The sequence below is a fragment of the Taudactylus pleione genome, unplaced genomic scaffold (genome assembly GCF_031769625.1).
Source record: "Taudactylus pleione unplaced genomic scaffold, aTauple2 ptg000179l, whole genome shotgun sequence".
Taxonomy (NCBI): domain Eukaryota; kingdom Metazoa; phylum Chordata; class Amphibia; order Anura; family Myobatrachidae; genus Taudactylus; species Taudactylus pleione.
In genome coordinates this window covers 6,852,572-6,864,728 of record NW_028284581.1, presented here as the reverse complement: position 1 = coordinate 6,864,728, position 12,157 = coordinate 6,852,572, and the positions used below count along the sequence as shown (strand labels likewise).

At 43.1% G+C, this 12,157-nt stretch overlaps 1 protein-coding gene across 1 annotated transcript in view; it reads right to left on the bottom strand.

Moving 5' to 3' along the window:
• The window catches only part of CDKAL1 (CDKAL1 threonylcarbamoyladenosine tRNA methylthiotransferase), a 1,097,522-nt gene that overhangs the window by 864,347 nt on the left and 221,018 nt on the right, over positions 1–12,157 (bottom strand). The window contains exon 6 of the mRNA XM_088475853.1: positions 1,785–1,881. Within this exon, the coding sequence (XP_088331979.1) occupies positions 1,785–1,881 (97 nt within the window). The remainder of the gene's footprint in view (positions 1–1,784; positions 1,882–12,157) is intronic.

Sequence of the window (12,157 nt, the reverse complement as noted above, 5' to 3'; positions counted from 1 at the left end):
TTCTTTCCACCCCCGCAGTCCTCTCCGGTCCTCACCTTCATTCTTCTGCCGCTGGCCCGTCCTGGCCAGCGGCGCAGCCTCTTCCTTTCTTCCTTTTTGATCACGCCGTCATCTGGCCTCTTGCGCGGCCGCTAGAACTGTTACCGCGACGCTCTTCTCTTCGGGAGATCTTCACTCCTCCCCTCCGCCGCCGTACTGAAGTTTCCTGCTCAGCGTCTATTAAAAGACGCGAGTGGGTGGGGCTATGATGCAGCGAGCCGCAGTTGGCTCGTCGCATCAGCCTCCTATTTCCTGCTGGACCACGAGCCGGGTTTGGCTCGCCAGCCAGTGCCAAACAACCGCTGCCGCTTCTTGGCTTCCGGACAGCGAGCTCTGCTTAGCTTGCGCCCGGAGCTAAGCTTCTCCCGCCACCACTTTACCGCCGACGCTGGTGGAAGGGACCAGGCGGTAAAGTGGTATCGACCAGTTGGCCTGCATGCATGGGCGATGGTCGATATCGACCATCCCTGCCCGCACATCGATGGTCGTTTGGTCGTTGGAGGGGGCTAAAAAAAAGGACAATATAAACGATAGAATGATATCATTATAGTTAATATCGTCCTTTTTATCTGACCGTGCGTATGCACCAATAGGGTGTATTTAATTCTTGGTTCCAATTGAAGGTTCAATGTCATTCATATGTGACAAGAAGAAAAGGTTAATTAGTGATAAGATTTGTGTGACAAATAGAAAAAACAAAAAGGGCCAATCATATCTTGGAATTAGTATTTTACTGTGTTTGAAAACCTATCAAATTAAAAAAGGGGAAGGTAGCACTCATGAGAAAATAACCACATTATTGTAGTTTGCTTAAAACATCCTCTAACAAACAAAACATTTGTTTTTTGTTTAAGAAATTCTGTCATATCCATTGGAACAATGTTAAATATTTATGACGGAAGCCACACCATACCCTAGACCACAGGTTTTCAAACTCAGGGCCTGATTGAGACCCGGTCGCAAGTGCTGAGCACTCGCAAGCGGGTCAATGGTGGCCCAGAGCGCATGCACACGACGGAGCCGGCTCAGTCGTGCGCATGCGCGAGACCCGGATAGCGACGGGCAATCCGTCGCTCCGGGTCTCGTACCAAAGGGGACGGGCTGTCGATGTTGAGTGACAGCACACCCCCTTCGGTGGGCGGGCCGGGGGAGTGGCTGCCCAAACGTTTGGGGCCGGCCCCACTGACATCACGAGTGATGTCAGTGGGAGAGATTTCGGCTCTGGGGCTTGCGGCAACGAGACCCTACCACAAGGGTCTCGTCGCAAGCCTGATGGTCGCGATGGTATTGACCATCGCCCTGGCCGCTAGCTATAGCTGTGGGTGGTCACACACAGCTATGCGAGCGGCCAGGAGGCCGTTCTAAAAATAGAAAAAAAAATAGCCCGGGCCTGATTCAGAGCGAGCGCTCTGTCAGAGCGTCCGGCTCTGAATCAGGGCCTCAGTCCTCAGAGCCCCAAACATGTCATGTTTTTCAGGTCTCCTCACAGAATCACAAGTGAAATAATTAGCTCCACTTGTGGATATTTTAAAATGTGTCAGTGAGTAATGACTACACCTGTGCACCTGCTGGGTGACCTGGAAAATGTGACCTGTGTGGGGTCCTGAGGACCGAGTTTGAGAACAATTATAAGCGCGTTAGTAAGTCTTTACAGTTTTAGCTACAAATGCATTACTGGTATTACTAGCTAATCATGGACTCTACACAGACCAAAATTTTCAACCCTTTACAAGGCATAATCTTACCCCTATTATACTGAGGCCTTTCAGATACTCCTGACGTGGTTGAGCTTGAGGGACACATCCAGCCAGAACAACTTTTTTATTCTCTTCTTGTGCTTTTCTGAAACATAAAAAGGGATGACAGTTTAGCATACAAACACATATAGAATTATCTTTAATTTATTTAGGGGCTTATTCATCAAGTGGGCCGGACAGCCCCCGATGATTAAGTATCCAACTTGCAGCAAGTTATACACTTAATTACCAGAGCAATTCAGTATTGCACCAGTGTGGGGACAGCTGCTCCGAAAGCAGTGATAATCTGGTGCCTGTCTTGCCTTCTGCGCATGTGTAACCTGAGGTCATGCATGCACATGGCTGCTGGGCAATCAGAGCTGATGATGTGGAGGAATCCACTCAGAGTTTGCTGAATATTAAGGGGCCCTAGCATTTCTGCATGTGTAATGGGCTTATTAGTGATAATGAATAGGCCCCTTTTGAGAGAAGCTAAAATGAAGAAGTGAAATACATTGCCTACAAGAATGCAGGGCTTGTGGGTGAAGTGAACCTTCGAAAAGAACTACAGGAGCAGTGGTTCTGACATATTACCATTAGGATTGACATTAATACAACATTTTCAATATCATGTTAAAGCAAGAAGACAAAAGCAAATTGTCAACTGTTATAACTCTACTTAACCTATACTAACATAGTAAGAATGTTGTCTGTCTGTTTGTTCCAAGTTGACACAAAAACTACAGAACAGATTTTTATGAAAACTGCATCATATTATACTGGAAACTCCTAGAAATAGCCAGCACTTTATTTAATCTTGATCACTCAAGTTAAACCGAGTAAACAAAGTTTATTGACATCATCAAAAAGAGATAGGTGTGGTACAATGCGTCCGGGCAGTAAGGGGTGGGCGGAGAGCTGCTTTGCGCCCGCGATCACTTGAACAGGATAGGCTACATAGCAGTCTTGTGCACATGGCACACAGTGACATTGGTGTGAGTGGTGGGTGAAGATGCTGCCACCAATCTGTATAGCGCTGCTGGTCACATGGGCCACTCCAGCAACAGGGCCCCTATGCATAGTAACACAATTAGAATACCTCATATTAAAAAAAAATAATGTTTACAGAAGTGATTTCAACATGGGCAAAGCCATGGGCAACAGCAAGTTTATAATATATCAGCAGTTTGAAACACATTTACTAACAAAGATGATTCACTAAATTACATGTCTTGACACTTTCGCTACTCAACACCCACCATCTGCTGAGTTCCCATAAAGTTCTATTCTCAGCCCTCTGCTTTCTTCACATTATACCTTTTCTGGCTGTGAACTGATTCAGTCTCCAGCACAATGACAACAGTGAGAACACTCAAATCAACCCTTCTCCTCGGATATCAACATTATTGTCTTATGTAAAGTGTCTTTCAGCTATTTCCAGAGTCACCAATTCTCCTTAGTTTTCCCTCATCTTCACCACACACAGTTTCCTCAGTCGCCAAAGCCCCTGCTAGCCATATTGGCCCTACTCACTCCAGGTGGCCAGTGTAGGGGAGGTGACCTGTCTGGGTAGGCAGAAACAATCCTTGCATGTGCCATTGCCCTTCATTCATTTTGAAACTTTATCTTAAATTATTCCCCCTGCGCCACACTTCCTCTCTGATAACCAAACCTCACTACTGCATACAATACTTTTCTTTTGGTAAGATCCTCATATGGATTTCTTTACCACACCTGAATAGGCTTTCCACAAGTCATGAAATCTTTAAATGGTCTCTAATAAACAGCTTCTTTACTAGAACCGACCCAAATACAATTGTAAAATCTTGCAGGTGGATAAAACACCATTGAGTCATCCATTTTCTCACCTATACACCTTTCTCCAAGTGGTTGGTACTGTAAGCTCTATCACAAACAGGGCACATAATACTCTTCGTTTTCATGCTTGCACTTGTTGCTTACCATGTAGGTCCCCATTGTATGCATACTCTGGTATCCCCACTGCCCAGAGTTGTGAAGACTAGACATGCTGCGTTCAGTCACAGGGTTGTAATGCATGCATGGAAGGTCAGGCCTACCTCTGTCACCAATTAAACTGTAAATTGGGCAATCTCAGGTTATCATGCCATTTCTTGTGTGTGATATTAAGTGGATTGTGTCAAAGGGTTTATATACTCCTAAACCCATGTAAACATATGCAGACACAGAAATCCATATAAACATATGCAGACAGGCATTTCAGCAGAGGAAACCAATGGCCTGAACAACCACTATTGATACTTGTGTGGATCACTGCACTTGACAATGACCAGACCAAATATTTTAAGATCTGAAAAACGCTTAATAATAGTTAGAAATAAAAGACAAGCATCAGGATTTAGAAAGAAAATGAGTTTTGATACAAAGATAAAAATAATTCTGAAAAATACATTCAAATATACTGATGTTTTTAGACTAGACTCATATTCAGTCAGTTAAAAGTTTAAGTATCAATAGTGTAAGTAACTGAACAAAATACGTCTGAACTCTCTGTATCTCTATCACAACCTCGCCACCTAGTGGTTACCAATAAATGTAACATGCAGACAGTGCCAAAAGGTTCTGTTCTACACAATCATATCACTTGAGTTCACTCTAGGCCACTGTTAAAATTTATTATGCATTAAGGTACTGAATAAAATGAACCATTATGTCCAATGTTATTAAAAGAAACAAAACAAAAACCATGGACTGAGGCCAGATTTAGTGAACTTGAAATACTTTTTCAGATTATTACAGTCCGTGTCTGGGATCTCTGCTTCCTTCACAACTGGGTATAACTAGAGAACACTAAAAAAAAAAAAAAAAAAAAAAAAAAAAAAAGACACCCACACACATTTACCAGAGAAAGAAAAATGTACTTTAAAATTGACAAGTCATTTACATTATGCCCAAACTTGTAAAATAACTGCATAAATTCTTAATTCATACATTTTGATAAAGTTATTGAAGCGGTAGAGATTCTACCCATATTGTGGCAAACATGCAGTTTAGAGTTAGTTACACGATGCCCTAGAAGAGTCTGCTTATTAGTGTCCTGCAAATATCCACAAAGTGAAGGCTTTACATTGCAACCTACATGTCACAAATGACAGCTCAGATTATATATTTCCAATTAGCAGTAGTAATCTGTCATTATACAGGGTGAGAAATGTCACATCACTGGGGTTTTGTGGATTTAAATCGGGACCCCTAGGGCTAGCTACAAGTGCAGGAGAGTAAGCAAAGCTATATGGCCTGATTACGCTCTCCTCATGCAGACCACTGCTATACTGTAGGTAGAGACTTAAGGCAACTGAATACAGGACTGATGCAGATATCAGAATAACCTGGAGTTGGGTGCCGGTAGCATGACTGAGTCAGGCTTTATTATTGCTGGATTAGCACAGTGGAGGAAGGCTGCTGGTGATGCCGGAACAGAGTAATTTGTTCAATTGGAAGCAGACTGCAATGAAATATATGCTGCAAAGGAATTCTAGAGCAGTTTTTCTGGATAGCACTGAACAGGATGTGGAGAAGCAATTGCTGGAGTAGGTGTTTTGGGACACACTGAGGCAGAATGCCTATGAAGCAAATACTGGAGCCTGGTAACGGGAACAAGCGCAGAATGCTTTTAGCAAAACTCGTGACTGAAGACTGGAACAGATGCAGGATGCAAATAGGACCAGGAGCCAAGGTACTGATCTATAAAGGAGTGAAGTTGTCCTGGCCATGAACATTCAGCAGTTCCTGGTTTAATTGATAGGCTGGACGACCGAAGTTGCTGGAGACTGGTTTGTCAGAGTGGAACATGTGCTACTGTCCAAGATGGCGGCACCCATGATGCAGAACAGCAGGAACTGCATGTTACAAATGAGTGACCACAAGTCTCAGCGATGCCGCAGGCAGCCACTCGTAGGTGATAACACCAGTAACTGGGACTTGGACCCTGTTATGTGACAGGGAATCCTCCTCTGAAATAGATAATAAATAGATAATAAAAGTGGGGCCATATAAAGCTGCATGACTGTCAGTTTTTGAATTGCATGCTCCTTCCACCCCTGCTCCTCCCACAACTGTAATGATGTCAAATTTAATTGTGGCTTGAGCAGCAATCATTAGAGGACACATTAGTTACCTTTGTAGTACAAAGTGTTTGATGTAAATCCCTTCAATGTCAACATTACTTTACACCACACAATGGGCCTGATTCAGAGGTGGACGGAGCTGCAACACTGAATGTGACTTTTGCCATAGCCGCTACTACATATTTATGCTAATACCGCAGCCGATGGGCTTCCTACTGAGACACCTCTAATACAACGATGTGCGCAAATAATTGCACCATCGATCGGACATCGGCTACACCATCTAACATGAGAGCAACCGTATGGATGCTCAGAATGTCCAACAGTGCATGGCTGCTGATGCCAGTGGAACTGCATCTTTCAAAGCAGTCACTGACACCTCCCCATTAACATGGAATTCCATGGATCTACATGTTATTCAAATCTGCGTCTCCTAGCGGTAAATATGTGCCGAATTAAAAGTTTAGGCAATTCCATCCACCTCTGAATAAAGCACATTACGTTTAAGCAAAGGATTATTTATTCTTATTTTTAGTTTGAATCTGCATGGATACTATGGGGCATATGTAATGGGCTGCGGACTTCAAGCATCGGCGAGCCTCGTGCAAGACTGCCCAATGTTTCAACCTGGTTTTGCCATTTACATGACTGCTACTTTAAAACATCGGGCAATTTCGCCCATACTTGAAGTCCGCAGCCTATACCCCTATATATGATCTACTAAATGGGTTCATTATGAAATCAAGCAAACCACTTATGAGATATTTGTAGCCAGATATGCATATTCACACCACCATTGCAAAATCCCACAATCTCCCTGTCCTGTATTTGCGCCCTCAATGTGATGGACAGTCACACAGACTAAATACAGTCACACAGGCTGACTACCTGCCACTGGCCTGCTGTACTCTTCAAGACATATCGCCAAGCAGCATAGGCCTAATAAGTACAGTTATTATTATTGGGGCAAGACACCCCTTCTAAAATGTCATTCCCACATCCCCAGCCTGGGCAAGGGAGTCTGGCAGACGGAAGAAGCGTTGACAGTAATGGAGTATACACACAGTCAGATTTGTCAGACTTTGTCAGATTTGTCAGATGAACGATTGAACGATTTGAACGATTTTACCAAAGTTTTGAACGATTTTTGACTGCATTAAAATGAATGGAATCGTCCAAGTCTGACTGCAAACACATCAGATGTCAGATATCGTTATCTGACAAACGGGGACGCGCATTGTAAATCGTCCATCGTTCAGGCATGTCAGATATGTCAGATTTTCCTTCAGATATGAACGACTGAACGATTTTTAAATCATTATCGTTCATATCTGAAGGAAAAATCTGACCGTGTGTATGCACCATTAGTCTTTGGATTTAGCACAGTGAACACCCCTAGGCCTATGCTGCTGTTTAACGACATGTCTTGAAGAGACCAGCAGGCCAGTGGCAGGTAGTCAGCCTGTGTGACTGTAGAAAAAGAAGGAAGAGGAGACTACTTTTAGGGCGCAAAAGAGCTGTCAATAGTCTAGTGTGTTATTCCTAACGAGAATATCACCACAATTCTCAACAACAATCAAGACAGAAAAAAAGGCAAAACACAGAAACTGCGGCGCTATATATAATATAACAATGATGTATCCATGTAAGATACAATGAAAGTCAATATGTCTGGATGAAGTCCTGGATATAACAATTGCCCTCTCTCATTAAGAAAGAGATATCTTTAATGTTGAAGTTCTTCTTAAATGGATTGGCGTACCCGAACTCATTTCTTATCATTAGATATGTAAACATATAAAAGGTATCTTTTCTTGCAAAAAGCCTTCACATCAATGTAGACACTTTGTAATAGTTGCGTACCCAAACTCACACTGTGTTATAGGAGTGAAATCATATAAAGGTTTCTTTAAACTAATCATCTAGAGGTTTCTTTAAAGGAAATAAATGGGGACGTACCCCACCTCACGTAGAATGACGTAATGGAGCTCCTATAAAGGTTTCTTTATTCTCCAAAACACTTTAGATCCTTCAATGTAGAGATCCTTCAATGTAGAGCCTCCACAGAATGTAAGCCCATAATGTGATTTCGTACGCAACGCAGCTACAAAAATATGCTAATAGTTACAAAGCTTACCCGAGCATAAAGATGCCCACCGCTGCCTTCTCATATGCATACAACTTTGCATACCTGCATAGATAACAGTAACAACGCACATTGATCGGCCATTTTGCCTTTACTGCAGGTCTGACCATCCGCAGACTCAGCAGTTCTCCTGAAACGCAGAGGGCTCTCATGCTGCATAGGAGATTGCAAGAACTAATTTAGGCACGCCCACGTAATGGCGTTTAAAGGGTCAGACACGCCTGCGTTTTATCCAAGCGCTGACAACCTGTCACTCACTTTACGATGGATTCCACTGTGTGTCCGTAATCACAATGTGATCGCAGCGCACACACAGTGCGGCTTATATGCAAACGCGATGGCAAACAATCACTCGATCTGCATACATTATCGCCATTGCGTCCATCTCTGCGTCAATCAGGCCCACAATCTTATAGGGTGTTGTGATGCGAACAAGGCATTCAAAGAGAGTGTCTAGATCTCATTTATTATAGGTTTTTTTATCTTCAACCCTTTGACCCAGACTTTACAAACAGGTTTCAAACATTGTATAGAACCCTGTTTATTTGACTATTAATGGCTTTGATATAGTTCCATTTACTTTGTCCTGGGGCACCAGAAAGAGTTGTACGTTGTCCCCTTCACTTTTTAATTTAGCTTTAGGCATTTGTTTTTGTGTAAAGATTGGCGGGAGCTAATGATCAGGAAATTATAGCTTTGCCATACAGTATGTAGATCTTTATTTTCACGACCCTCACTTTTAATTTCTTAATTTACGCCGACTCTTCAGAGCCTTTAATAGTATATATGATTTTCTTGTGAATCACTCCAAAACAAAAGCACTGACCTTGCATGTGGAAGCTATCCATGGTTGGAGCGGCACGTTCCCTTTTCAATGGTCTTGATCCACGTTAAAATATCTGGGACTAGACATTCCTGCTCGCCCCTCCCAGCTGCATATTGTTACCACTCTTATTTGGGCAGAGATCAATTAAAGTGATTTGTTTCCCGTTGTTGCTTTAGGGCAGGCCCGGCCAACCTGTGGCTCTCCAACTGTTGTGAAACTACAAGTCCCAGCATGCCCTGCAAAAGTTTTTCTATTAGGGAATGCTAAAACTGTGGCAGGGCATGCTGGGATGTGTAGTTTTACTACAGCTGGAGAGCCACAGGTTGGTCAGGCCTGCTTTAGGGACTTCAGACAATGCCGCTCTTTACTTCTCTTACGGATTAAAACATGTTGAATACAGCTGGTAGTAAAATCATTTGGGCTAATTAAAAACCCAGGATTTCATTAATTAAGCTTCCTGGCCCTGGGTGGAGTCAATCTTTGCTACTGCAGAAAATTACCAATATGCGGTCGATTGGATTAGAGGCATGGCTGAGTTTGTTAATATGGCTGTTAAGCAGGCCTTTGTGCCATTACTAAAGGGTCTTCTTCATATGCACCCCTCTACCCTCCCACCTTGCTAATAACCTGTCACCTTGTTTTTTACTATTTTTCTTTTATCTCATAAACCAAGATTCAGTAATGGATTTTCTTCTACCATATCTCATACTTTGTATCTCTGGAGATTATTTTTCTTTACCAGCTTTTAGATCAGACTACGTTAAAGATTCATATCTATGAGACTCTACAAAACTAATTTCCACATTTAACTATCCCTTTATTTGCCTATTACCAATTGCATAGTTACATCACCAAGTGGTTAGATGGTGTTATGCGCCACAGCTGCTCAGTGGGTTGTTGCGCGTCTTTTGTTTATGCTCATATTAGACAATCTCTAGATTTCTAAATCGTAACATCTTGACTAGCCATGCAAGGAATTTTCAGATATATCCATAACAGATATCCTTAAATCGTTTGAGGTTGAACAAACAACTGATCTCTTTTTCTTATGTTGAGATGCATTAAAACTGCCTCATTGCTCATACTGTATATAACTTTAAAATGCAATTTCTCATTGGGGACTCTCAGGGCTCTAATCATCTTAAGTGTAATCAGTCTGAGGCAAATTGAATGCACTGTATGTGGTCACGCTGCATGACCCAATTTATCTCTACTGAGGTACTCACCCTGTCAGATATGTATTAAGACAGAAGGAGCCCATGTGCAGACGTCCATAGGGTCACACGTCCCTAACAAAAAGACCCAGGCGCCAGCACATGTAGTTTGACAGAACCTGGCACTGTGCCAGAGTCTTATGCACGTGTCCAACATAGTTTTCATAGACATGGCGGTGGCACCATAGTTCTGTTGATTGCTCTAGATATATGGCACCAGTGGTACAGTATATTTTCAGCGGCCAGGAGGTAACTAAAACGACGGGTGTAGGGTGTGTGGTTTAGGCCCCATGAACCCAGGGGCCCGTATGCATCACAAACCCTGCACCCATTATAATTACACCTACACACTGTCTTTAATGCTACAGTACGTACGGTTTCCCATCTTTTTCACATGAACTGGCTACAAAAGGTCTATATACAAGGAGAGTAGATCTAAGAATTTCTTCTCTATCTGGCTTCCACAAATACATACCTTGCCTCCCCACATAATGGCCTTTCTTAGACCTGCCATCCATTTAAAATCACGGTATAATTTGGATCCCCCCCCCCTAACCCTCCCTTAGTGGTGCCGGATCCTAACCCCCACCCCCCCGGGTGTCTAACCCTAACCCCCCCCCCCACCTAGTGCCTAAGCCTAACCTCTCGCCAGGGATGCCTAAACCTAACCCTGCCGGGGGGGATACCTAACCCTAACCTCCCCCCCGGGGGTGCCTGATGCTAACCCTCCTGAGGGGGTGACTATCTCTAAGCCTAATCCTCCCCCGTGGCTAATAGCTCCCGACACCCAGCTTACCACGTTCAGTATGCCGGGCGTCAGGATTTTGGCGTGGGGCTAATGATAGGCGTCGGTATTTAGACACATATCGTAGTCCCATGCTGGGATTTCACTGTCAGGAAGCCGGCGGTCAGCATTTCAACCGCCAGCTTCCTGACTACATCCCCTGCTTCTCTGTGCGAGTGTGGGGATACCTATAACAATTGACATATTTTTGCTTGTAATACACTTGTGACTCGGTATCTCACCACGGACAATTTATAGTTTATGGGCTCGATTCAATTAGAAAAGAGTCCCTCATGGCGCAAATAAGTGCGGCTGTATGCTATATGGTACCGCCAGACTAGCATATGTCTGTTTGCAGCCCCACAGGGCTGCAAGCAAAAATCAGCTTGTCCGGGGTGAGATTGAGCCGCACGAGGGTGAATTGTGTGCCGCTACAATGGTAAGTCATCCCTTTCGCTGCTGCTTGGATTTAGCCCTATGTATCAGTTTGCTGCTATTATTATTTGTAATATTTGCAACTTCTCAATAATATATAAAAAGGGTGGAGCTTGAGAAGATTGTCAAAATGTTGCTGACTGGCTGAACAAGGAAATGCCACTGCCTGTCTTATCAATAGTGTAGACACCCCATGGGGTCTATTCAGCAATAGTGACGATGTTGCCCAGAATATTATCATCGTCACGATTTTTTATCAATTATAAATATTTATGGAAGCTATGCAGCAATATTTTATTCAGGGACAGCAGTTGCGATAACTCGCTGTCCCTACAATGTTACAGAAGGCACTGTTTCTTCATTATCCCATTGCTGAATAGTGGATTTGCAAAAAATGCAGAAATTAACCAACTAAAATAAAATCATTGCTGAATAGACCCCCATGACTTAATTGGCTTGTTGTGTAACTTGATAATGTTGATAACCATAAGTGAGGAGGTAAAAGGGAAAAGGGTGATTATGAGGATCTGCTGTTAAATTATAACCCAGAAAAACTGACACACACAGCAAACACAAAAAAAAAAAAAAATATATATAGGTTTAGTAGCAGATAATGTTTACTTTCTCCCAAACCTGTTTTACTCTCTGCCTAATGCTGCCCATCCACTAGGCGATTATACCTAGCGATGGAGCGATAACTACGGTCGTTATCGCTTCATCTCTTGATAATCGCCCGCAAATCGAGCAGTAAAATGTAAAAACGACCAGAGATGTGCACGCGCACTGATCGTTTTTAACATCAATCATCGCCCGAACATGACGGTCAACCTGACGACCCCCATCAGGTTGCTATGTTCGGGGATGATTGATC